General features: G+C 38.6%; 1 protein-coding gene across 4 annotated transcripts in view; it reads right to left on the bottom strand.

The window, feature by feature from the left end:
- FHOD3 (formin homology 2 domain containing 3) overlaps positions 1-24,337 on the bottom strand; it is a 415,647-nt gene that overhangs the window by 213,949 nt on the left and 177,361 nt on the right. For all 4 annotated transcript variants that reach the window (XM_055705739.1, XM_055705737.1, XM_055705738.1 and 1 more), the window contains exon 4: positions 14,337-14,404. In XM_055705739.1, coding sequence (XP_055561714.1) covers positions 14,337-14,404 — 68 coding nt within the window. The remainder of the gene's footprint in view (positions 1-14,336; positions 14,405-24,337) is intronic.

Genomic DNA, 24,337 nt, shown 5'->3' on the forward strand with positions numbered 1-24,337 from the left:
CTGCTGTCTGTTTGGCCAAGCTGCCAACCTAAAGAGCACATCCCAATGCATGGGCCAGGAGCGTAGGAAAGGGCACAGTCAGCCAGGGTATGTGGATGTCTGCCTCTCCCATCCTCACCAGTGGCCTCCAACAAACCCCTTCCCAAATGCCACCAGTCAGAGGACTGAACTCTTAATTCTCAAACAATTTATCTAAAGTTAATTTGTGCAGCAATGCCAAAATTCACATGGTGAACTTCCAGGACAGTTGTTTTACAACAACTGGAGTCCTGGAAAGGTAAGAAAAGGACCCAAGACAAAATGCTTTTGGATGATCAAAGGCATCTCTCAGGCTCATTCCCCCTGAACTTGGTGCACTTGATTTAGAATCAAGCAACTGAAAATAAATACATAAACAAATACTCATGCATGCAATATACAGATCCAAATCACACCGGATAGCAAGCAAAATTCAAGATCATCTTGCATGATGGAGAGCCACCTCCAGCAGTGAAGGGGGGCAGAACCGCACCCAGGGACCACAGAGGAGTCTCCTCCCTGGCTGCCAAGCATCTGCTCCCTCCCATACATCCCTTTGTATATGGTGTTTTTAACTCAAAGAAATTCGATTAATCTCCTCTTCTTCAAGAATTTTGCATCTTGTTTCTCATAAAACTCAAAGAGAGAGGAACATATCCCTGGAATTTGTCAACTCAGCAGTATAGTCAGGGTTCAGGTAAACTAAAGCTACATGCCATGGTAATTCACAAGGACTTTGCATGCATAGAAAGTAAGTTACTCTGTATGACAAGGTCAATAGTTAAAAATTCCCTGCTACTAAAGAGAGAAGGTTGCCCTTTTCCCCTACCTAAAGTGTGCAGTGGTGGAAGCAAGGGCAAAGGGCAGAAAGGACAAGAGTACACAGAATTCAGAAAAAACTAAAATAAATTGGTAGCATAGTGCAGAAATGAGAAAGTTGTGGGGAAAACATCCTCCAAAATATTTTTTATACATATCTGATGACAAATAGATGCATCTTTTAATTGACAACACCATTGTTTAATTTAAGAGAAACAAGATACATAACAACATAAACTACTGAGTGAAATAATCAAAATTATTTTTTCAGATGGTAATGGCGTCCTAGCTCAGGATACACTCCCTTTTTCTTTAAATCCCTTTATTGACACTTTAGTAGACATTTTGATTTTGCATTAATTTTTTTTGCATCATCCTTGAGTTGAGGGGAAAAGGAAAAAATCTATTCTGTATTGAATCACAGTCAAATAACCCAAAGACTGGAGAAACAGGAAAAAAGGAGGAAAAACTGGTCTGTGGAATCTGATGTTTGTCACTAGACATAACACACTTGTTTTGGAAAAATAAAAAACATCCCATAATACCAAAAAAATTTGTCCCCATGCTAGAGAAGTTAACAGTAGTTCAGCTTCAAAGACCTTCAAGTTGAACACAAAAAGAAAACAAAAATTTTAACAGCACATAGCCATTAAGGGCTGTTGCCATTTAGTGAAAGACAAAACCTGAAATATCTATTATAACTTTAAGATGTTTCCCATAGTCTTAAATAGTGAATGCATATTAGAGTATCACCTAGGGAAAAATTAGCATTTAATTCTCAAAATACCCCATGCTAAAGATCTGTTTAATGTTAGTGATTTTTAAACAAACAAACAAACAAACAAACAAAAAAAAAAACAAAAAACAAAAAACAACCAAGGACTTTTCCAAAGCAAATTCTGAGATCTGCCTTCTGGAACTTTTTCAAAGGAGCCGAAGGAGTAAACCACTGCAGCACAGAGTCACCCTTGACTGAAAGGAGATATATTGCAGGGCAACAGCAGAGGAAATGAAGAGGATGAGGGAGTCTAACCAGACTGCTTTTGGAAAGCACTGAATATACAAATCAAACCTGAATTAAAAAAAAAGGCTTTTAAGGTACTTCTTTCCCAAATAAAAGGGAAAAAGAAGGTGTAATGAAGCAGAGTACAAACACATCATGTTCTAGACATAAATCTGAACTCGGTATGTTATCTATCCCATCATGTATACACGATGAGAGGAAAGAAGCAAACATCTGGAATGTGCAGAGAAAGATGAAAGGCATTCAAGCCCATACGTTCCACATTGAAAGGATAATGTTTACATCGATTTTGGTCTAGGATAATCTTTTCAGACCCATTAACTCACTGACTTGCCAAGTTAGATGACCTCAAGAGTAAAGGCTACTCTCTAGCAGTGGTAAGAGGTTCAGGTTTCCAGGAAGAGAGCATTCATTGTATAGAATATATGGTGTGTGTGTGACAATGATATGTACAAGTAGCTGCCGCATGTGTGTGATAACAGTTAAAAGGAGGCAGGGAAAGGTTGTCATTTGCTATGGAAATGGACTCCTCTGCTAATATCGCAAAGATTTATGACCCCTTAATCAGCAGGCATTAAGGCACTGATGAGAAAAGCAGGAAAACACAGGCAAAGCTCTCTAAGCTTCCTGCTAAGCTCCTGCAACCATAAAGATTGCGCTGTGACACAAAGGCTGGCTACTTAAAAGTCTTTCTGAAAAGATACTGTTAGCCTTGTCAGATAACTCTGTTTTACGTGTTCATTCACAGACTTGGTATAGATCATGTCTCTTCATTGCTTTAGGCATCTTAGAGGAATTAAAAACAAGATAATGTATGTTGCTTTCTAGTAGAGTTCTATTTTTGTCCAATGTATGATGAAAAAGACATTAATTATATTCAAGCTGGTGAGTTTAAAGCTTGCTTATGTGGTTGACAAAATGCATAAATCATACTTCCATCTCCATAACTCAGCCTAGCTATTAACAAGACCTCACAACCCTGTGATCAAGCAGTCTACACAGTACGCTCCTGTGCCATAGCAGAATAAGTGCAGGCAGGATTCCCTTCTCTCCTACCCACTCTCCTGTCTCTGTGCCACTTGATATATTCTCTAACACAGTTTTGTGGGGTCTTATCTGAAGGGAGAGACTGAGGACTTTTTTTCAAGAAATGGCACTTTGCAAGAATGCATCTTATCTGATGTGCAGCTTCCACGTGCAAAGATAAATTGTTTACATACTGTTAAAGATAAATCTTTCTGAAGCCTGTTATTTCTGCAGGCCATATGTTTGAGAACTTTTACACAAAGCATGATTATTCTTATGCCACAAAAAAAAAAAAAAAAAAAAAAAAAAGTTGCTTTGCTTCCTAATAAGAATCAAGGTTTTGGAACACAGTTTCTCAAAGGGAGATTTTTATGATATTTTTTTTTTAAGCTAACAAATACTGCTGAAAGCTCCTTTCCAAGTATTTGAGGAAACTGGATTAGTAACTGAATATTCACATTTGGATATGTGCATACATATTTCTCCCTTACGTGGCTAACAGCTGTGCAGAATACTGTCTTTCTGAGGAATCATAGCAAGATGCTTGTCTATGAGATTTCCACCAAAGAGAACCTCATTTTAATGTTTTTTTTAACTTTCCTTTCATAAGATATCCCATTGTTTCTGGTTGCTTGAGCATTCCCATATTTAATCCTGCACTGTACAACTCTCTCCTGTTTTTGTAACAAAGTTAAATCTTGCACACACTTTATAATGTTCATTTCCTTAAATAAAGAACCATGGGGTTCCCCAGCCTGTGCTCTCTACATGACGTGTTTCTGAGTGAGCCAGCAATCACATTCAGTACTGACCAAACTTTCCAAAATGTAAAAGTTGCTGCAATCCAGCCTAGAATTGAGAGCAGCACAGGCAGCTGGGGTACCAGCCATAGCCCTGAGAATCTTCTGGCTAAGTTTTGCCTATGGGCTTACAGGAGGGGACTGCATTCACGCTGAGCTCCAGTGGTTGATGCACCTCACCTTCTATCTGAGGAAGAGCTTCCCTCTCTGCTCTGTTACTCTACAACATTCCTATAAAGAGAGATTTAAGCTCTGATTCTCAGGCCAGCTCTGATTTTGTCTGTAGACCAAAAATGGTAACTTCGCAAAGATACACTGCATTCATATTTTAACATTGTGATAATTCACCTAGGCAAAAGACATGATTTACATTGCCAATTCACTGTGCAACGTAGCATAAAAGGAGAAATGCAAACTCTACCAGATTGAAAAAGAAGGAGCATCCTCCCCCGCTGCCTGAATTCTTGTGGGACAAGATGCTGGCAGCACACCAGTACAGAGTCCTATAGGCAGACAGAGCACAGCTCGTTCAGACACTGCCTGGCTCCTGAAGTAACAATCACTACTTTTATAAGAGGGGGAGCTATAGAAATTTTCACTCATTGCTATGCTTATCTACGAAATAGTATTGGGAAAATGTGCTGCCCCCACTCCACATTCATACATCACAGCAGGGTCTCCTTGGAAACTCCTCTTCCTCAGATTCCCTTGCCAAAAGTAGACGCTACACAGCAAGGAGGCAGAACTGAAACAGAAATCCCAGATGATTAAGCTCAATATGAAAAAAAAAATAAAACAAGGAAAAATACATCATCACCAAAATGCCAGTGCACTTGCAGAAAGTCCGCCCCCAAATATAAATGATGGTCATCCACTTTAGAAGTGACTTTTTTTTTTTTTTCACCCTTTTCCTTTTAGTCAAGATAGGATCACAAAGTTCAGCTGGTTTTAGGAGGATTAAGCTTCATTCATTTGGGGATGTAAATTAGATGCGGAGGGACAGCAGCTGACTGCTGAGGAAAGGGAGGAAGGAGGAAGCAGGTCAAAGAGCAAACCATGTGTGACTGCAGGCTTTTGCTGGCATAAATCTCAGATGACAAGAAATCTGGCGCTCCACTACAAGACAGTAAAATGCAGGACTACTGCCCAATATACTTGAAAAATCTCCTCTATTACTAAGTGAATAAAGGCAGAATGATAAAATCCAGGTTTCTGTTAGCAACAGCATCAATGATGGGTAGGTGCTTGTCCCACCCTTCCTACTCCTAATAGTACACGGAGAATAGAATTCTACTGATCTTCTTTCCCAAGCATCCTCTGGTCTGGCTCTGGCAAACCCTCATGTATACAAAAAAATAACCAAAAAACCCAAAGAACCCCATAGCTTGGCTCCTAACCTGACTGCCCTGGGTAGCAGTAGCAATGTGGCAGTCCAGGTTTATGACCAGAATGCATTTTCATTACCTGACATCCTTCATGTCCACAGGTTCCCCGTATAATTTCAAATGCTTATATGATGCTTTGTCCCTGTGGCAACAGAAAACTAACAGCCAATTCCTCTCAGCCTTCCTTTCAGCTACCTAGGTCTGTGATCTGAGTCTACATTAGAAATACAATACAATAAAGTCTCCAGAAGAATATTTTTAACTATCGCTACCTGCCTTCAGTATGCATCACATCTGCTACGGTTACCAGCAAAATAATTACTCCCATTGACAAGACTACAATGATGTAGTAATAAAAGAGTTATGCCGTGGCTTTATTAGAAACAGAAATCCCAGATCGTTTCTGGAGCCCAGCTTTTTTACTGGCTTAAGCAACAGGTTGCATTTTATAGATCAAGATTGGCTTGCAATGTTTGCAGTTAGAAAAGCTCATTTTGGCTTGAAAACTGAGTAAACATAGTCAGGAAGTGATTGAAGGAGCATAGACTGCCAAGATATAATTTATAGTTACTTTCCCACACTTTAAACTATAGTTCTGTTCTATGGACTCCATAATTATTCATATAATTAAAATACTAGATTGCCAATCCAGAAGTGCCTGATACTATCTAATTCAATTGTCACTGTTTATTTCAGTCCATTTTAAAATCCAAGTCATCTATTGCAAGCAAATCTACAAAGAAATAATTCCAAAAACACACACATGCACATATACACACACACACACACAAACATACATAAACTTAAGCCCTATGAGTCCCTCAGGATAGTATTGCCGGTTCAACCTAAATTATTTAAGCAGCTACAACACAATTCTATGTATGGACCGGATGAGCCAGTGCTTAAGCAGGCAAATCTTGCATTAAGCCATGCAATCTCAGCTCGACTTTGAGCCAGGACACTACTTTTAGAAGATGAACCAAATACAGCTCTCTGGGGCAGCAGAAGAGAGTCTTCTGTGACAAAGAGTCCATCTCTTCAAACAAGTCTTTTCATTCCCTGACACTTGGCAACTCAGAAACTATCCCAAGATACGGGTGCTAGGCAAGTGCAGTTGCTGTTTTCCTTCCCCCAGGATCCCACCAGCACATCTAGAACATGGGTGCCCTGGACTGGGATGTTCATAAAACTGCAGTCAGCTGCTAGAGGTAACTGAGGCAGTGGCAGAAGCATTTTAGTGGTGACGGGTTTGACAGGGACCAAGCAGCCAGTTTGTCCTTCAATGGAACTTCCTTCCCCTTGCTATCTCTGTCAATTTCAAATAGACTTCAGTCGCTTTACGGCCCTCACCAGCTGTGCCACAGCTTCCGCTCCTCTGCCCTCCACGGTTTTCCCTGCACAACTTCGTGCTGACGCCACACTCCTTATTCGCTTCCCTCCCCCACCCTTTACACCTTCCCAACTCGTCACATGTACATCTGTGTAGAAGAGTGACCATAACATGATATAAAGACATCAGTATTTTTACATTGTTCTCTTTTTTCCTATTCTCCCATCTATTTACATGGAGCAACATTTTGCAACAATACCTGGAAATGACCATCCCCCTTTTACTTTCAGTGAGGTAATATATTTAAGCAGCCTGCAATGCAAAGTTGGGCTTCAAGTGATGATTACAAAGACAATTCACCCTTAAGTATCAATTCTGTTGCACATCCTTGCCATGAGACAAGCTGCCTAAGCAGCAATCACCAAATGCCAGCAATTTTTTTGCCAGCCTTTTAAGCACATCGATGCCAGCTAACGATAACGCTACACAACTTAAGTATTAAAAAAATAATGTATTTTTTTTCTTTCCAAGTTGAAAACATTTCAAATACAGACCACACTTACTTATTATTGATTTCCACCTTGGTACCAATAAATAGATACAGAAATTCACCCCGAAGTGTTTGCTTTACAGTCATTAATTCCCTGTAGTCTCCCCTCTGAAATACCCTCAAGTCCAGGAAATAAATAAAAAAAATGCTGTTTCTCAAGAACACATTTTGTATTGTGCTAAAAATACCAGCAAAACAAATACAGTATTTGTCAGTGTTTCTTGTTAGCAAAACAGAAAAGCTGCAACAGTTATTATTTCACACCTCCTTCACATAGGGACACACTTTAAATTGCAAGCCTTTCTGCAGATTCTTTTGGATAGTTGAAAGAATACATGGGGGCAAAATAAATGTTTTAATAGTTAACATTACTTTGAAAATTAAAAAAAGTGAAAAATTAACCAGTATTTTATATCTTGATACACGTATGCAATTCTCTTACAGACAGGATTTCTTCAAGCTTGAGAATACTGGGAAGTACTCTAACCCATAAGACGTTAAAACATCTTTTTTTCAGCTATTCACATTTTTACAAATATATAAAACCTGAAACAAGACATTCATATAAATAACTTTTCAGTAATGCAAAGACTTCTCAAAGTCTTTCTCAAATTCCTCAAATGACAGGTGTGCAGATACCCAATCTACCCAGCATTAACCATGTAGGTATCCCAGTAGCTGTCCTGCAGCATATGAAAAAAAAATCTTGAGGAAATAAGTAGTAGACAAGTATCAAATCCTGCTTGATTAGATTTGTTGAGATTCCTCAGAGTCAAATCAGTGTTTATTAGACACAGTTAAGGTATGTTTATAGCATCAAGTTCCAGAAAAAAAACCAATAAAAACACCCAAAAAAACCCAGAAGAAAAACTGTGGTAGAAGATAGACAACAAATATTGCATGCATTTATAAAAGGATTTAAATGTTTAAACTTTCTTAGCAATCTCTTATGTTTTCCCTTTTTAAAAAACAAACAAACAAACTTGTCTAGTGAAATTAAAGTAACTTCTTTGAATAATTGCTCTTTCCTATTGAGCATCCATAAGAAAAGGATAAATTTAAACCCAAAAACTTTTAGCTCATAACTGTATTATTTTATCAAGGTCCAATACATCATTTATTACCACCCATTTCCCATTCATTTATTACTTTTTCTTCCTTAGTAGATGCAACTTATTTGTATATGAATGAAGAACTGCTCCTTTAAGATTTTGCATTTCCCTTCATAAAGAGTTTTCTTCCTTTTGGATATATACACCAAATTCTTAGAAGACCAAGGAGAAAAATCAGCCTACATGTCTATCATGTTTAAACTTTTCTGATAGATAATCATTCTGTAAAACACACGATTGATTGGCACATACATATAATGAAGGAAACAGAAGTCTGCACCTCTAAGATGAAAACAAAAGTATTTTCAGTGGATGTAACCAAGACCTCCAAAGAATCACTCGTAGCTTAAGTCGATTAAAGACAAAATTTAGAGAGGGAAGGGTTCTTAGCCTGCACAGCAAAGTTGCTCCCATGCTGCACTTCAGTTCTTATTTTAAGTCTGCTTGCTTCAGTTACCAAGGTCAAATCATTGTGATCCTGCCTGATATTCACCATCTTCTCCAAGAAAGCTCTGTTTCCTCTTTTCTCTGAACATGGTGTTTTGCTTCTTCAGTGACATTGGTCATTAACATCACCACTTTAACTAACCTTCCTGATTCCTATATCAGATGAGGGAGCTGCAGGTAGAAAGCCATCTCACTGTGACACTATAATGCTTGCTTCTACTGCTCTCACTGCACCTAACTTGCAGTTCCACGATGCCACGTTCACATAAGAAAGGTTCCAGAGTTACCATCAAGTTCTACCACTGACAATGGTGGGCTACCTCTTTGGGTTGTACAGAGCAATAAGCCGATGCATTCCGCCTTTCAGGTTGAAAGAAAGGACATGGAAAAGAAACTCTGCTACTATTTCAGCAAGTTGAACCATGTGGAAGTAACTTTCTGTTTCCAGTATTTTATTATTTCAGTTAATGAAGGCACAGATAATTACAGGATCTTTTCCCCCAGATAACTTTTTTCACCCGTAAGTGCAAGAAGCAAGCAAGCAAAAATAAGTCACACCTCAATATCAGATTAATCTATACAAATTATTAGCCAGAAAAGCTTTGGTTGCCTCCCCCTATGAAGACAAAACATTTAGCAGGAAACAAACATAAAAAGATTTGCTGTCGCTGCCTCTGCCTGTTTACCACAATACTTTTACCTGTATACACTCAACCACCAGGTAAAAATAACACTAAGACTAAAGATGTTTTATGCCATTGACTTGCTGGGACAGAATTTCATCCTTTGCACCTTCAGTAGACAGCAGGTGCATCAATACAATGGCTTTTCCTCTCAGTTAATAGAAGAATTAAAAATTACTAGAAAAGTTGCCTTGACCAGACCCTACCAGGAGCATTCTTCATGGCAGCTAAGCAACAGATCAAACATTTGCATTGTGTTACATACCTGAGGAAGCTAAAGCAGATAGGCTCCATACAAAAGAAGGTTTCCTGTTCCAGTTCCAAGATTCGTGCAGATTAGAGAAGGAATAATGGTGGCTTTCCAGGTTTTTAGGTTACCTTTGTGGCCGAAGTAGTTCACATTTTATCGTCACATTAAGAACTGTTTAGACCTCAACCCATAACATTGTCTAGACATGAATACGACAGCCTTTTTGCCACTGAAATTGAGAAACTGATTTTGACATTTAACATGTTATATGTATTTTATCTATAATCTCTAAACAGTAATGAGACATATCCTTTGTAAAATAGTGTTAAACAGATAACGTAAGCTGCTATGCAGAACTATGGTGAATTTGATTTTTGAAAGAAATTAAAGTTTCTCTTTTTCATGACTCAAGAACCCTTCCAAGAGGGCTTTTAAAGGGGAGAGGTGGCAGCCTGCCTCACAAGTGATGACAGCAGCCCCTAAATCAAGCGTCACATAGCTTCAAACCCTCAGGAGTCATCAGTCATGCTTGCAAGAGGGGAAGGAGCAGCCTCCTTCCTTGAGATCAATGAGGCAAACACAGAATACTCCTTCTGCTCTCCTAAGGATGATTGATGACTCCTTAGACACTGAAGTGTGTGACATTTGATTTCAGTCACTGATAAGGCTGTGTCTATCCAAACACCTTCTAGTTAATGTTTCCAGGGCCCCTACATAGCTGTTCTTTGTGATGTTTTACACAAAGCTCAATTGTTCAATGATTAATGAATTTCTTAACAATAGAAGAAAATTCTGTAAGAGAATTTTGTAACTGCATCCCTTGATATTCTGATCAGAACACAAAATAGGAATATAGGCTCCTCAGGAAAAATAATAGGAGATATCCTGCATTTGTTAAATAACAGTGGGGAAAACAGTCCTAAATGAAAACTGGCTTTTTTCCTCAACACTTTAAAATATATCCTTTAGGTCTGCTGTCTAGAAAACCTAATGCATTGATAGATTAAAAATATTTTCCAAAACTTTAAAAAACAGATTTACATATTATTATAGATTTCAACAGACTTGAAACATGCTTTATAGCTTCCTTATTTTTCTTACACCACCATATTCTTATCCAGTTGTTTCATATTTTGAAATGATGCAATCAGCACGATTTGAAACTATGGTTTGTAATGATTTGCAACTACAAGGCACAGTTTTGTTTATAGGTTCTAAAACATCTTTCGTTTATAGGTTCTAAAACATGCTTGCTTTATATTACATCTAGTTGTATCAGAGGTCTTGATAAATATTTTTTTTAATATCAAATAAATTGCACAGTACTATTTATATATATATTATAGTGCTTGTACCCAATTTTTCTGCTTTTTAAGATTGATACTGAATTAAATGGTTTAAGCAGCTGTATTTTTGTATCTCTTACGACATCACAATCAGGAAATGCAAGAATGTTTTTCAGCCCTGACTTTATAAGCGCCATGTTCAGCTGGATTCTGCCCTAGATGCCTTTGGGAGTTTTAGGACTCTGCACAAAATTCATGAATCTCTGATAAACGCAACAGCTAGGCAGCTCAGAAGTTTGTCAGAAAATACATTCAAAGGGAGCTAAACTGTACTCCAACAGGTTGTCAGTTATATCTGTGTATCTTTTTTCAGTACTTTTAAGGTCAAGTGCTTCATATACTTCTAGTCTGAACATTAGTCTCCTTACTCTGTAAATTTGTTCATCAAAAAGCATACTGGTAAATCAGAAGAATACTGCAGCACAGTCCAGCAAAAGATGATGAGTGTGGCTATCTTAACCCTTCAGAATGAATGACAGGAACAGAATAACGTTACCGTTAAAGAAAAATACTCCGCACAACCTTTATCATTTTGCCAAAAACAGCCCATCAGAAGAAACCAAAGAGAAATTCCAAGCTTGTACTTGTCAAATGAATCTTTCATTTAAAATCTGAAACAAAGGCATTGCTTTTGCCAAACACTGCTAAGCTTTGCTGAGGCCTCGCGTGAAAAACCAAGAGCTCTGACTATTTGGAATTTCTATTTGATGTAAAACTTGGGCCTGTTCCCACTTAATGCAAATAAAAGACTGCGCGTTACCTTGAAACTCCCTAAAATAAAAATGATAGGGACTCAGAATTGTGCCAAATTAACTCAGCTATGATGAAATGATTATAAAAACATGATGGTATGAACTGTCTTGGCACTTAAAGACATGATGAAGTCTCCATAACACTCTGAAAATTTGTTAGAATTAAAATAAAGACTGGTTTTGAACTCAACATTTTTCTTCCAAAATATTATACTCTTAAGGAATTTAAAATACTAAATATAATAAGATACAAAATCAAATGAGTATTTATGTTGAAAAATATATTTTAAAAAACTTACCTTTTAACATAATGATAGTTTTCTAATACTGACACACTTTAATGTCATCGACAAAAAAAAATAAACCAAGTATGACCTTTTGGGCAATACTGTTTGTTCTACAATATATCTTAACTTGTATTTTTCTTTACTAAAAAACTGAAACAGCTTTTCTTTCTAAAACAGATATAAAAATCATCTTACACTGACTCATGGTTCATTATGAGATAAACTAAAATGATATTCAAGAGTTGCCCTTAGCAATGACGGTAACTGTTGCCAATGACATCGAAGTTGAAAGGTGAACACAGATGCTTAAATCATACAGGGTCTCATTTTACAGTTTGAAGTGTACTGCTTCAAGTATTTAAGCATATGATATGAACACTCTCCAGCCTGAGGAAAATTTCTCTCAATTATCCACTAATGAAAACCTGTATTTTGAGAGTATAAGAAGATTTTCAGAAGGGTACATTTGTTTAACAAACATCCACCGTTCTACCAGAAGTAGCTACTTAAAGTGGTAATAGATAATTCCCAAAGTCCTTTCCGTACCATATATATTAGGAAGCAGGGAAGTTGAATTCTTCGAGGAAAATTATATTCTGAAACTGTCAGACAGGCTTCACTTAAAAACTAAATTCACACATTGATATGGGTTTGTGCGCATCGCTTTTCCCCTTTCTCTCATTCCTCTTCAACCTAGTCAACTCCAATTACATTTAATAGGATAAATATTTAAAACACATTTCTATGTAAATCAGCTGGAAGACAGATCTTACTGGTGTGTTCACGGAAAGCACAGAGCACTATGTGCTCAGAAACACCTACTAGACTTCAAATAAGATACATGGAGGAGAATATTTGTGAATACCCAAACTGGGAAAAGTCATCACGGAAGGAATGGGAGGTATGGCATGGGTGGGAAGAGAGACTTATTATTTATTGCTAAATATGCCCAAGTGCCCAGATTAACCTGTGGAATACATAAATTCAGAGAAATACAACTACTTCCCAGAAACAGTTGAGATGAACAAAAAGAGAAGAAACAAAGAAGGCTCTTGGAAACCTGCCTAATTTCCTCTGAGCGCACAGTCCATCTGCTTGACAAGCTCACAGGAAAACTCAGCTTCCATCATTCACTTGGTCTTTCCCTGGGAATGCCTTGAAGAGACAATGGCTCTCCCAATCTGTTGCCATGAGATGACCAGACTGTTTTGGAGCTGGAACTCTTTCATTGTCCAAAAGTTTCAAAATTCATGGTACTTTTTTTTTTGACCCAGAAGACACCTTCAATTACCAAAATTTTCCAATAAATGGTTCACCCTTCACAATCTACTTCTAGTCTTCAGAAATATCTTCATTCTGGCATTTTCTAAATTCTGAATGCTCAACTTTGAAATCTGCAAAAAGCATTATGTGTTTTGGAAATTTGCATAACTTTGTTATTCTTCCTAAAAATAAATGTCTGTTTAAAACAAAGCAAAAAATACTAAACTAACAGCGTGAAACACTTGCACCTACATGTTGTAGCTGTAAAACATAGGTTGTCATCCTCCATTTGGACCTGTTAGTAAAGTAAAAAGGTGCTTTTCTTATTAAGTTCACTTATATTTACTGATAGAAATGGAATGTGTCATCCTGTATTCCATTTTAGGATCACATTGGCAGTATGCTCTAGTTCACACGAACATTTTCTTTTCATTTTTCCTGACCTGTTCTCTGCAAGAAGTTTCCTTCCAGTCCTGCAACTTTCCAAAGTCCTTCTCCTTATCCAGTAAAACCAACCTAAAATCCATGCTTTTCTATTCAATTAACTTTTTTATCATCCACATCACTTGTCTATCGCATTGGCTATTTCCCCACAGAATCCTGTTGATTTCAGGCCTTTTCCATAATGAACACTCACATTCAAATCCATGCCTTTCCTTAAACTGAGCAGTCGCTACCATTACCTCCTCAGCTCTACAAAGCATCCTTTTGGCTAATCAGTAAATAATTTCCTCTAAACTCACTCTAAATTCTAACACCTTCAGAGGTCTCCTTCTACATCTTGGTTCCTCATCAGATCTGTCCCATGTCTCTCACATACTTTTCCAGTTTTTGATGTGGCTTAAGCATAGTTTACTTGTCAATTATTTGGCTAATGTTGGACCATCACTTCAACCCATGGTTTTCTATTTTCATACCTGCCTCCCAGTCTTCCCAATACAGAAGTATGCCACTGTCTAACAAGCAGCCTAAGTTTCCATCTAAAAGTCCCCATTTTCTAATTTTCTGGCAGGTTCCAACAACTAACTCTACCATTATTCCACATCTGGTCCTGCCTTCTGAAAGACTGAAGGAACAGGGGAAGGCTTGCAGACCATAAAGAGAAAAGACCTAAGAAGCAATTGGCTAATTGCACATTACAAATGAAGTCTTAAAATTCTCTTTTGCCAGAAACTGTAAGTTATTCCCTACATTAAAAAAAATTCATGTTAAAATCACAGAATGGGCAGCCATTATATGCTCACCTGAAATATTTGTTTCAAGGAGAAAAGTGCCCGTCTCAGCTCCCGTCCATTGGAATTGTAAAGTTTTTCTGGGGGGGAAAAAAAAAAAGACAACAGAAAAAAATTCAATATAAATAAAACTGAAAACATGGTAAAAATACAGTACTGATTTCAAAAGAGTTAGAGTGGAAATGTCATAATTCCTATTTCCAATTATGTAGACTGCTGTTAAATAAAGCTTTATTATTTTTATATATTTATTTATTTTTATATATATATATATACTCGTTCATTTAAAAAGCGCAAGTAAATTCAGGGTTTAGTCATCCATAATTTTGGATGAGATCTCCCAGGTAAATTTACAATGCCTTTAACAAGATCAGTGAGAAACAATGCTCTGAGGAATTTTTGAGAATGGCTAGAAAAACTGCTCTTTCTGCATTAAGATAAATTTAAGGTTTACTGAAAGTACCAGATTAGTCTCAAAAGTCTCAACTAAGAGCACCCTTTGCTTTTGTTATCAAAGCTAGAGCCACTGAATCCCATCCTTGACTGCCTTCCCTCTAGACATTCTTTTCTCATGTTCTCATCTTTCTATTGTTAAATCCTTTCTGCAATGGCAATCAACGTTAATACCAGAAATAGTCGGACAGTCTGTTCTAAGCATAATTCAAAACAGTGTTTTATTCTCATGAAAACTGATCTTGATCTTTTTCTAAATGAAGCAGAAGCCTTCTTTTCATCATCCAATACTGAAACATATTACTTCATTTATTCCCCTACTAATACATACTCATAGAAATAATTTAAAGATGACAAAATAACTTTTCTATCTTTCTGAACCCTGCCACAACATTTGCTCCTTTGGAAGAAGTTTTGGACAGTACATTTTAAGTTTATTATTGTGTATTTGAAAGTGACTTGTGACTATGCATGGATGCAGCAGAGGGCATGCTCTTCCAGTCTTCCTGGTCTACTACATTTGGCGTACCTGACAGAGACGTTATGCAACATTTCTGCAGTCCTAAACTGAATTTTCTTACACTAATGCAATCTGAGGACAATTACAAAGGAAAATCAAATCTTCACAGTCAGCTCCCATGACGCACTTTGTGTCACCCACAGATCATCATGAAAGGACCTTCTCTGCAATGGACAGCAGCCAGCAGCTCATGAGATGAAATGCTCATGGAGACAGAGTATTCTTATGAGAGAATGAAATTTCAAACTCCAAATTTTTATTTCTTACTTCCTCTTGACTAGTTCTCTTTTAATTACTACTTTACACTACAAAATAAAATTAAATTTTATTTCCATCTCTCAGGAAGTTACAAAAAAGGGCCTAGCATTTGAAGCTTCAATGCATTTACAACCCAGTAATCATTTTTTACTTCAATCAAAGGCGGCAGGTTTTAATTTAAAAAAAAAACATTTCTTATTCCCAACAGTCATCTTCAACCAAAGGAAAAATGTGAAGTAAAACTTCAGCAAAAGTCACACTTTAAAAAAAAAAAAACAACTTTGAAAGTAGTTTTAGTCATCCCTAATTGCCTCTGATTTCAAAGGCAGAATGTGTAGATTTGGCAAAACTATTGTTGTTATAAGTTGTCTCCTTCCTTGCACTGTTTATAGATTCCTGACAAAACATTGGAGGAACAGATTTCACTTCAAGCCATAAACTTAGAGGCATACTTTAATTACTCTTGCTTAAAAACACACTGGCATGTGAAACTACATTTCTTGGCAGGATAGAGTAATTTTGTCAGGAAAGCTTAAAGAATAATAAAGGTCTTTTAAGACCCAGTCCGTCAACTTTACATGCCATATTACACAAAATACTCCTCTTTGAAAGATACCCTCATCTGGCACTTGTTATTACTAATTTCCCTCTATTCATAATTCACCAGCATCATTACAAGCAGAATGTCTCCAAACAAGGCAGTACATTATCATCTTAATCAAGAGAGGCACCATTTCTTAAAATGCTGGCAACTTTGTACATAAATATCAGCGTCCTAACAAATGCCATCTGTTGGTCTGGGTCTTAAATAGGAACAATCATCATCCCAGCCCATGGTAAAGTCCTAACGAACCACTGTTATGATACCGTAACACTGGTTGCTTTCATTGGTGCATGCAGATTTTTGGTACATCTCAGAGGAACAATGCTGAACATTTTTATTCTTGGTTGTGTCACAGAGTGTGACGGCATCCTTGGCAATCAGCACAAACAATGCTCTTCCTGCTGGCATGTAGCAGAGGACAGAAGTTATTAACTGCAGCTCAAAAAAGGGTCTATCATTAGAGCGGAAGAATCAACAACTACTGGAACCATCCAGTTTGGAAACAGCAGTGGCAGCAAGACAGCAGTGTGTATCACAAACGTTTCAGCTTGTCTGACACCCCTTTTGAGAAGCAACAGCCCAGGTAAATCATCTCATTTCTGACATCTCCTACCAGGGTGGAGCAAGCTCCACAGAGACAATGTACATTCGCAGATCCCTCCTCATGTGCAGCTGCTCTTGTTGAATCAGCTCAGAAATACAAGTTCCTAACCTCTTCACCTGATGCTCTTACACACGGCAATATACTGACCATCTATATAAGTCTTGGCACCCACTTCTTACAGTGCTGGTAGCCATCAGAAACATTCACGGAGCTTAACCCAAGGAGGAAAGTGAGATGGTCACTCCTTGGAGTCATGCCACATCAGAAAATGTTTTCATTTAGGAAACCATAGTCCAGGGTGAATCTCCCCCAGGGCACGAAAGCCTGCTTAAGCCAAGGTACTGCATTAGTATTTTTGTTGTGTTTCTGTGTGCTGTTTTTCAGAAAGTGATAAATGTATACAGCAGATTACATCTCAGGGACACTTGGCAAGATGCTCTCAAGGCCTTACACAATACCCGTTTGTCAACAGTAACTTTAATGGCACAGAGACCTTGGGGCTCATTCCTAAAAGCCCCAGACTGCAACCAAGGCTATGAAAATATATCAGCAGAAACTGAAAGACAATAGTCAGTCATAAGCTCTTTTTCTACAGTAGAAAATCAAATTAAAAAAACAGAGAGGGAAAGGCACATTTGCTTGCAATGTTTTCAGAGTGAAGACAACTCAGAAACAAGATAGCAAATGCTTTTCAATGCTTGCTGTTTTACATTAGCAACTTACAATGTTGCGCTCTTTTAAGCAGACTGAGAAATAGCCTTCCATGCTAAAGCAAACAGTTGACTGTAATTCCCATAGTGCATCCCTGGCGGAGTTGTCTTTAACCAAAACAAGTGATATCTACAACTTGGAGACAGGAGTCCAACCTGCTACTATCACCCGAATCAAAAACTTCTGAGGGGCTCCAAGGACAGCCCAAAGTTTTCAGCTTGTCCTACCTGCTCACTGTCTTGCTATAATGTGTTGTAGATGCGCTTGAATATGTACACCAGGATGGCTTTATGCCAGAAATTGAATCTCTGAACTTCAGGCAGGAACACTCGCTGCTCCACCCCTCCCTGAGACTTCGTGAGCCTCTGGCCCTTTGGTGAAACACACCTCCCATCCTTTCCCAGGTACAAGTTGGAGACCTACTACACTCATACCCTTCAAGATCAGAGAAGATGAAACAGGTCAGAGAGTTTGAGCTTTCTGACTGTATCTACCTATTAATGACTGCGTGTCTGACAGTTATGTCCTGATAAGCTATGGTATTGCAGTTCTTTTTTTACTACTTTTCTTCAAGAAATAAAGAGCTCCTTCTGCAGCTGTGAAACAGGTTTGATTGCAGGTACCTAGATGATATACAGTTCTCCTGGTGGTTCCCTCTGCTGTTAAGGAACACTAGAGGGCACTGCTTATTTCTTTATTTTATGAAAGAAAAGGCACTCTGTCCCTCCATGGGCTTCCCACCGATTAAGCAATACAGTTTGGGATGATAAATTGGTACTTCACTAACTTTGAAACCCTGATTTTTATCTGTAGGCTGTAGGTCACCCCGAGAAACTAAAAAGTATCAGCACTGCCCACCTCAAACATTCAGAATCAGAATCAACTATTTCGAAACTATCTGACAGAAAACCAGGTACTGGTACGGGCTTGAGTTTTATTTACCTTTCTGTTAAGAAGCAAGAGTAACATTTGTTCAAACACCCTTCACATCATAACAGGCAGGTATATATTCTTGAAAGGTGAAAAGATTCCCTTAGCTCACCACTTCTTTCTACAGGCAGAGCATCAAAGATAACCTGACTTGTGATACAAACAGACATGCATGAGAGATGGAGACTTACAAGTGGCCTACTTCCCTGCAACAGCAGCACTTGGATCAAGAGAAGGCTTCATGTTCTAAAATAAACCCATCATTTATTACTCTGGGGGTTTGTTTGCTTTTACTTTTGTAAAAATTACTTTTCTAGAAAGGAAAGGAAAACAATTCACTTTAGGTGAAAAGGGATTTCTCAAGGTGAATTTGGTACAAATACGGCAGTGGAAGGGAGACAGTTGGCCATCAGCATCTTTTCAGAAAGCAAGAGAAGCCTTTAAAGATCTTTACTATATCAGGCCACTGCACTGGTAGCTCTCAAGGGAGATTCTATATTTTCAAAGATGACCATCACAGACTTAAGTGTCATTGGGTATTAAACTCTTGAGTACACGGGAAAAGGAATGTTTTAAAGAAAATAATAATTGGTCTTTATATTATTAGTGAAGGTACTGACTTCTGCTCTCTAAGGGAAAATGAGTGTTTTCAATCCACAACAATAAAAGAAAACACAGAACTGGCTGAGTATTGCTTGGTTCAGTCCCATGTGTTACACCTGACCTCTGACCGACAGGGTACCATCATCCTCCCTTCCTCTTCCATCACACCCATTGAATTCGTCCCTGGGATATAGTAATTTATATAGCATCAGCCTTTTGAGCTGTTGGCAAAAGCTCATGAACATCTGGCTGAGCACAAATGGGAGTTGCTCTGCTTCAGTTGCTGCTGCCTGAATGACCTCCACATCTCCCATCCATGCCTCTTTTCTTTAAACTATAATTTAAAGATGAAGCTCCTTTCCTTACAAAAACATAAAAGGGAGATTAACTCCACATTTGATTACATTAGCAGGGTACCTGGTGCAGATCTAATTAAACAACATTTGAAACATTTCCTGCCATTCATTTCTAAAGTCCTTGCATGGGACAGAAGTAGCAATATTCTCTGGCTTCCAGTAGCCACTTGCAAACTGGCTAGTACTTAGAAACTAAAGATTTAATTCTTGCCCCTGCACCAATGAATAAAACATTATTTTAAGTGGTCATGAGGAAGAAATATTAGTCAGAGTTAACTGTAAAAGTCTTTCAGAATGTAAATGAACTGCCCAGGTTTCCACCAGTACTGACGGGGTGTGGGTGTGGGAGGGTGTGTGTGTGTTAAAGGAAAAATGTAACAATGAAAAAAACCTCTTTCTGCAAATACCAAGTACCATGCTTCCAAATCTATTACTAAAACATTTCAATCTTAAATGGGTGTTATTCTATCTGAATGAATTTACAGAATTATAAAACTAGTAAAAAAAAAAATATGAACAGCACAGCAAAAAGTCAGGCATATGGGTCCGGTCCTGCAAACAGGTTTCAGGAAGCAGCCTGGTAGACTTCACTGGGTTACTCGAGTGAGCCCATGGGTATATATAGTCCTGCAGATTTACAGAACAACTGTATATAAAACTAATTAGTGCAGTGTGCCAGTCTTTGACTGTATGTCAAACAAGTTAAAGCAGTCCTCTAAGAAAAGACCTGGTCCTATGCCAAGAATAGACTCTCCTTTTAGTTTTGCTTTTGTCCACCAAAGCTAGTCATAAATGCATAAGCCAGACAAGGCACTCTCTTTTTCCTCCTGGACCCCCTAAAAAATGTATGGAGAAAGGATTCATTCACAGACACACTGCCCACTGTTGCATTAACAAAACTGCTGCTTCTGCTGAGATTACACTGTTTTGCATACTACAAATCTTTGGTTTTTTCTCTGAATCTGATGATATTTTCTCTCTGTGAATTGTTATGCTTTGATTAGTGCAATACATCACAAGTGAACTCAAGGTATGTATTTTATTATCCCACTGATCCAGGGACAAACGATGAGTAACTTACTGAGGAAAAGGACTTTTCCCACATAAAGGACCCGAGGCCAAGCAACTGGCTGCCTACAAATTTCGGGAAGCCCGGTGGTGCCACGCCGAGCCCATGTCACCCTCGGCGCAGCCTGCTTTAGAGGAATGTGCAGGCTGCCTCTAAGGAATGCTGCCCCGGCTCCCCTTCTGAGCAAAACCTCCCTCCCCTCCTTTCCATTCAAACACACAGCAGCTGCTTAGCTAATTAACTGGGACAGTGGGTCCCCTCAGCGAGCAGGGTCCTTTGCCCCCGCTGGGAGAGGGAGATCCTTTGTGGGAAGAGGATCCTATTACGTCTGCATATGAGAAGAGCTCCCCTTCAAGCCTGCATCCTTATTCCCTTTCTCTGGAAAAGACCCGCAGGTGGGGAGTGGGAGGAGGGGAAGCCACAAATCAGCCTCGGACATCCTTCCCTACCCCATACCTAAAGCCACGCGGGCAGAGGCTTAAAGCAGAGGGTGCAAAGAGCCACTGCAAACTCCAGGGAGCCTGTGACTGCGGACAGGTAAGCAGGGAGAGCTCCAGCGCGGGATCTCCTCTGGGAATCAAAAACACTCGTTATGACCAGCACTTAATGCAAATATACACAATTGCTCTGAAGGACTTTTCTGCCTCTTTGAGAGCACAAGTCTGCTTTCCTGCCACCGCAAGAAGCAACCAGAAGAAATTCCCGTGGACTTCCACAGGGAGAGTACACAGGGCAGAAATCCTGCTTTGGGAAGAAGGTCTGGTGCTAAACTTTTTTGAACATCTTTCTGAAGCGCCAAATGTTGCAACTTCTGCCACGAGGGAATTAACATAAAACTGTCAGCACAAGAATGATTACACATTTAAATATACTGAGATACGTATATCCATTCTTTCAGGTGCAAGTGTCTTCCCCTTGAAGTATGCCCCGATTCTTGCTCCTGTATTTCTAAGGCATGTGAAATGAGTTTCAATCATTTGCAGGAAAAGGAGTAACAAAAAGAAAACTCCACAGGACTGAGGAGAAAAAAAGATGACCCTGAGAATGAGGGATCAGAGACATGCATCAAGAGACACAATACAGAGAGAAGTACACAAGAGCAGAGGGGAGTCAGTAAGAAGGAGAACAAGACAGCATGGGAGGTGAAGGTCTGGAGTGCCACTAATATGAAAACAATAATGATTAAAGAAAGCAGTAATGCTTAAACGATCACCTACAAAAAACTAAAGAATTAGGAAGCAGGGAAAGACTGACTGAGAAACTGAATCATCTGTGTAAAAGAGACAGAAATCACCCTTTCAGGGTAGGTCTTTTCTCTCTGAACACATCGTTCCTCAGCATCCTGGACACTCCCACACCCTTGATTCCAGGTTTTAGTCAATGTTTGTGATTCATTACCAACACACATAAACTACAGTAACATCTAAGTAATTCAGTGAGATTTAAAAAGGATAGGTTTTTACACATACAGCTGGTAGAGGGGACTTTTCCAGTCTTGCCATACTCCACTCCGGGAGCCTAACAGGTCTATAGTGATCTCTCTTTTTGACTGTTTTTACCAAACTTCTGTTTATTTTGCTTGGCTTCAAGCAAACCATGAGTAATGAATAAACCATTAGCCAGAGTTTCCCCTTCATAAAGCTCTAAATTATTATCCCTTTGCTCCTGTAGACCCATATGCATACATGTGAAACTATGAATAACATTTGTCACACTATCTGTACACACTATAGCAAACAAATGGCAATGATTCATGCTAAAGGGAGATGCTAAAATGCAGCAAGTGTTTATATAGTTAAGTGCAAAAGGAAACCTTAGTTTTTATCTGCTGGATCCTGGGGGTTACAGCTGTGGAAGCTGGTACTTTATGTTGCACTGCATTATGCTAAGATCTTAAAAGCTGATGGTGTCAAAACTTCCTTTCACTCCTTGTGTTTCTGACTTAGTGTATTAAGGCCCCACTTACTAATAAGGAAGTGGAAGAACACGTAGGCTGATGGGGGCTGAGAGCAGAATAAGCTGGCTGACAGAAAGGGCTAGTACTTTTTTTTTATACCTCTGCTTGCTACTGTTTTTCCAGCTCTGTACTGCAGAAACCTCTCTCACTTACCTCCTACTGCTGCTGTGGAAAAAAAGGACATAAGCAATAAAAAAGCCCATCAGCAGGAGAGCACAACAGAGCATTTTGTTTAAATTGTGAAGTAAAATTTGGAATGGGACATTAAACCCCAGAATCAACAGCACAGAAAGCAGCAGCAACAACCCCAAGACACTTGAACAGCTCGAACATTTCAATGATTAAAACCCCCCCAGGCTTTATAAATTATTTGTCTCTGGAGAGATAATGAAAATGCAATGGGTGTTCATTGAAAAAAAACCCTTTTCTTAGAACGGGCTTTCGTGATCAGGCTGGAGCTGGAGCCAACGCCACAAAAAGCATTTGCTGCGCTCTATAAGGTGAAAGTTATGAACAAAGCAGAACAGCAAGGCATCTTTGAATCCACTTATCACTGGTATATCACTGCAGCTTTTCTTCCATTTCCAGATTACTTCTCTTATATGTATACTTTCTGATTTTGCAAGCTAGAATACAGAATTCCCCTTTACAGTTACATTTCCCATTTAGTGTGATTCCTACCGATAACTTCGGTCATATGAGGGAAGCCTGCTGTTGCAAACAACAGCAGTGAAGTGCAGATCTAGAATATATTGCTCATATATGCTCAGTCTTCCTTACTTCCATGTATTAAAAAGCAACATTAGAAAGGCATATTCGAAAGTTACAGTTTTGCCAACACAGTAACAAAATAAAGATCCTCTGCCTGTTCAGCTTATTTATTCCAGCCATGGAACAATATTCCAGCGTACTCCCCTGCAATGATTTATTTATACAGGTCTTCTCCACTTGAATGGAAAAGGCACTAATATGCTCTTTAGTTCTGAAGTGCAGGAAGCAGTACTTCGTGTTGATAACTTCAAAGGAGGGCACTTCTGCATGTCCAAAAAATGCTGTGACTGCTCTTCTGTAAAAGTCAAAGGGCTACAAAAGGGAAAAGGCTGTGTAACAAGGTCAAATATTACAGCACCATATTACAGCAAGTGGTGATGGAAAAGACTTAAGAGGTCATCTTGTTCATCCCCCTACAAATACAAAATTGTTCCCTAGAGAGTAATACAGTAGGAAAGTAGTTGTTACACTAAAATATAGGTTACATAATTCAAGAGAATGGGGCCAGGGAAAATTGCTAGAAAAGAAAATAATATAGAACAACTTACTGCTTTCTTTAGAGATTACTGTAACCAATCTGAAGCTAAAAAATAAACATTAAAAAATTCTACATTGAGGCCAATCTTTAACATTTGTTTTAGTTTACAGCTAGATCTTTGAATTGTTGACTTGTATGTTTGTGCCTGAACAAGCACATCAGTGCCTCTTGGATAACAAGTACTTAATAACCACATGCTCGTCATTATTTGAGTTTTCTGGTTTTATTCCATTTTAAACACAGTGCCAACATGCTGCCCTGAAATGTCAATCAATATTAGTAAACAAAGAGCAACTAGAAAATTATAGCAATCTATCACCAAAAAAAAAAGACAAAAAAATTTAGGCACACACCTGCTATCCCTGGAATTATGGATGTCTTATCCATGCTGACAGCTTGGCAAGAGGCAAAACATCTGAGTGCAAACACATCACAAGTTTGTGCCAAGAACGTGAATGAGCTCCTGAGCTTCAAGTTCAGACCAAGTTTTACTGTTGTCTAAGACATGCCAAAATATGTCAGAGGCTATCTCCAAGATTAGGTTGTTCCAGTGATCCCATTCCATCCTTAGGAAGTGCAACAGGATTTAACCAGCCTCAGACCTCAGAGGATGCAGCCTTCAAATTAACTGCATGAGTT

This window comes from Falco cherrug, chromosome 3 (assembly GCF_023634085.1).
Source record: "Falco cherrug isolate bFalChe1 chromosome 3, bFalChe1.pri, whole genome shotgun sequence".
Taxonomy (NCBI): domain Eukaryota; kingdom Metazoa; phylum Chordata; class Aves; order Falconiformes; family Falconidae; genus Falco; species Falco cherrug.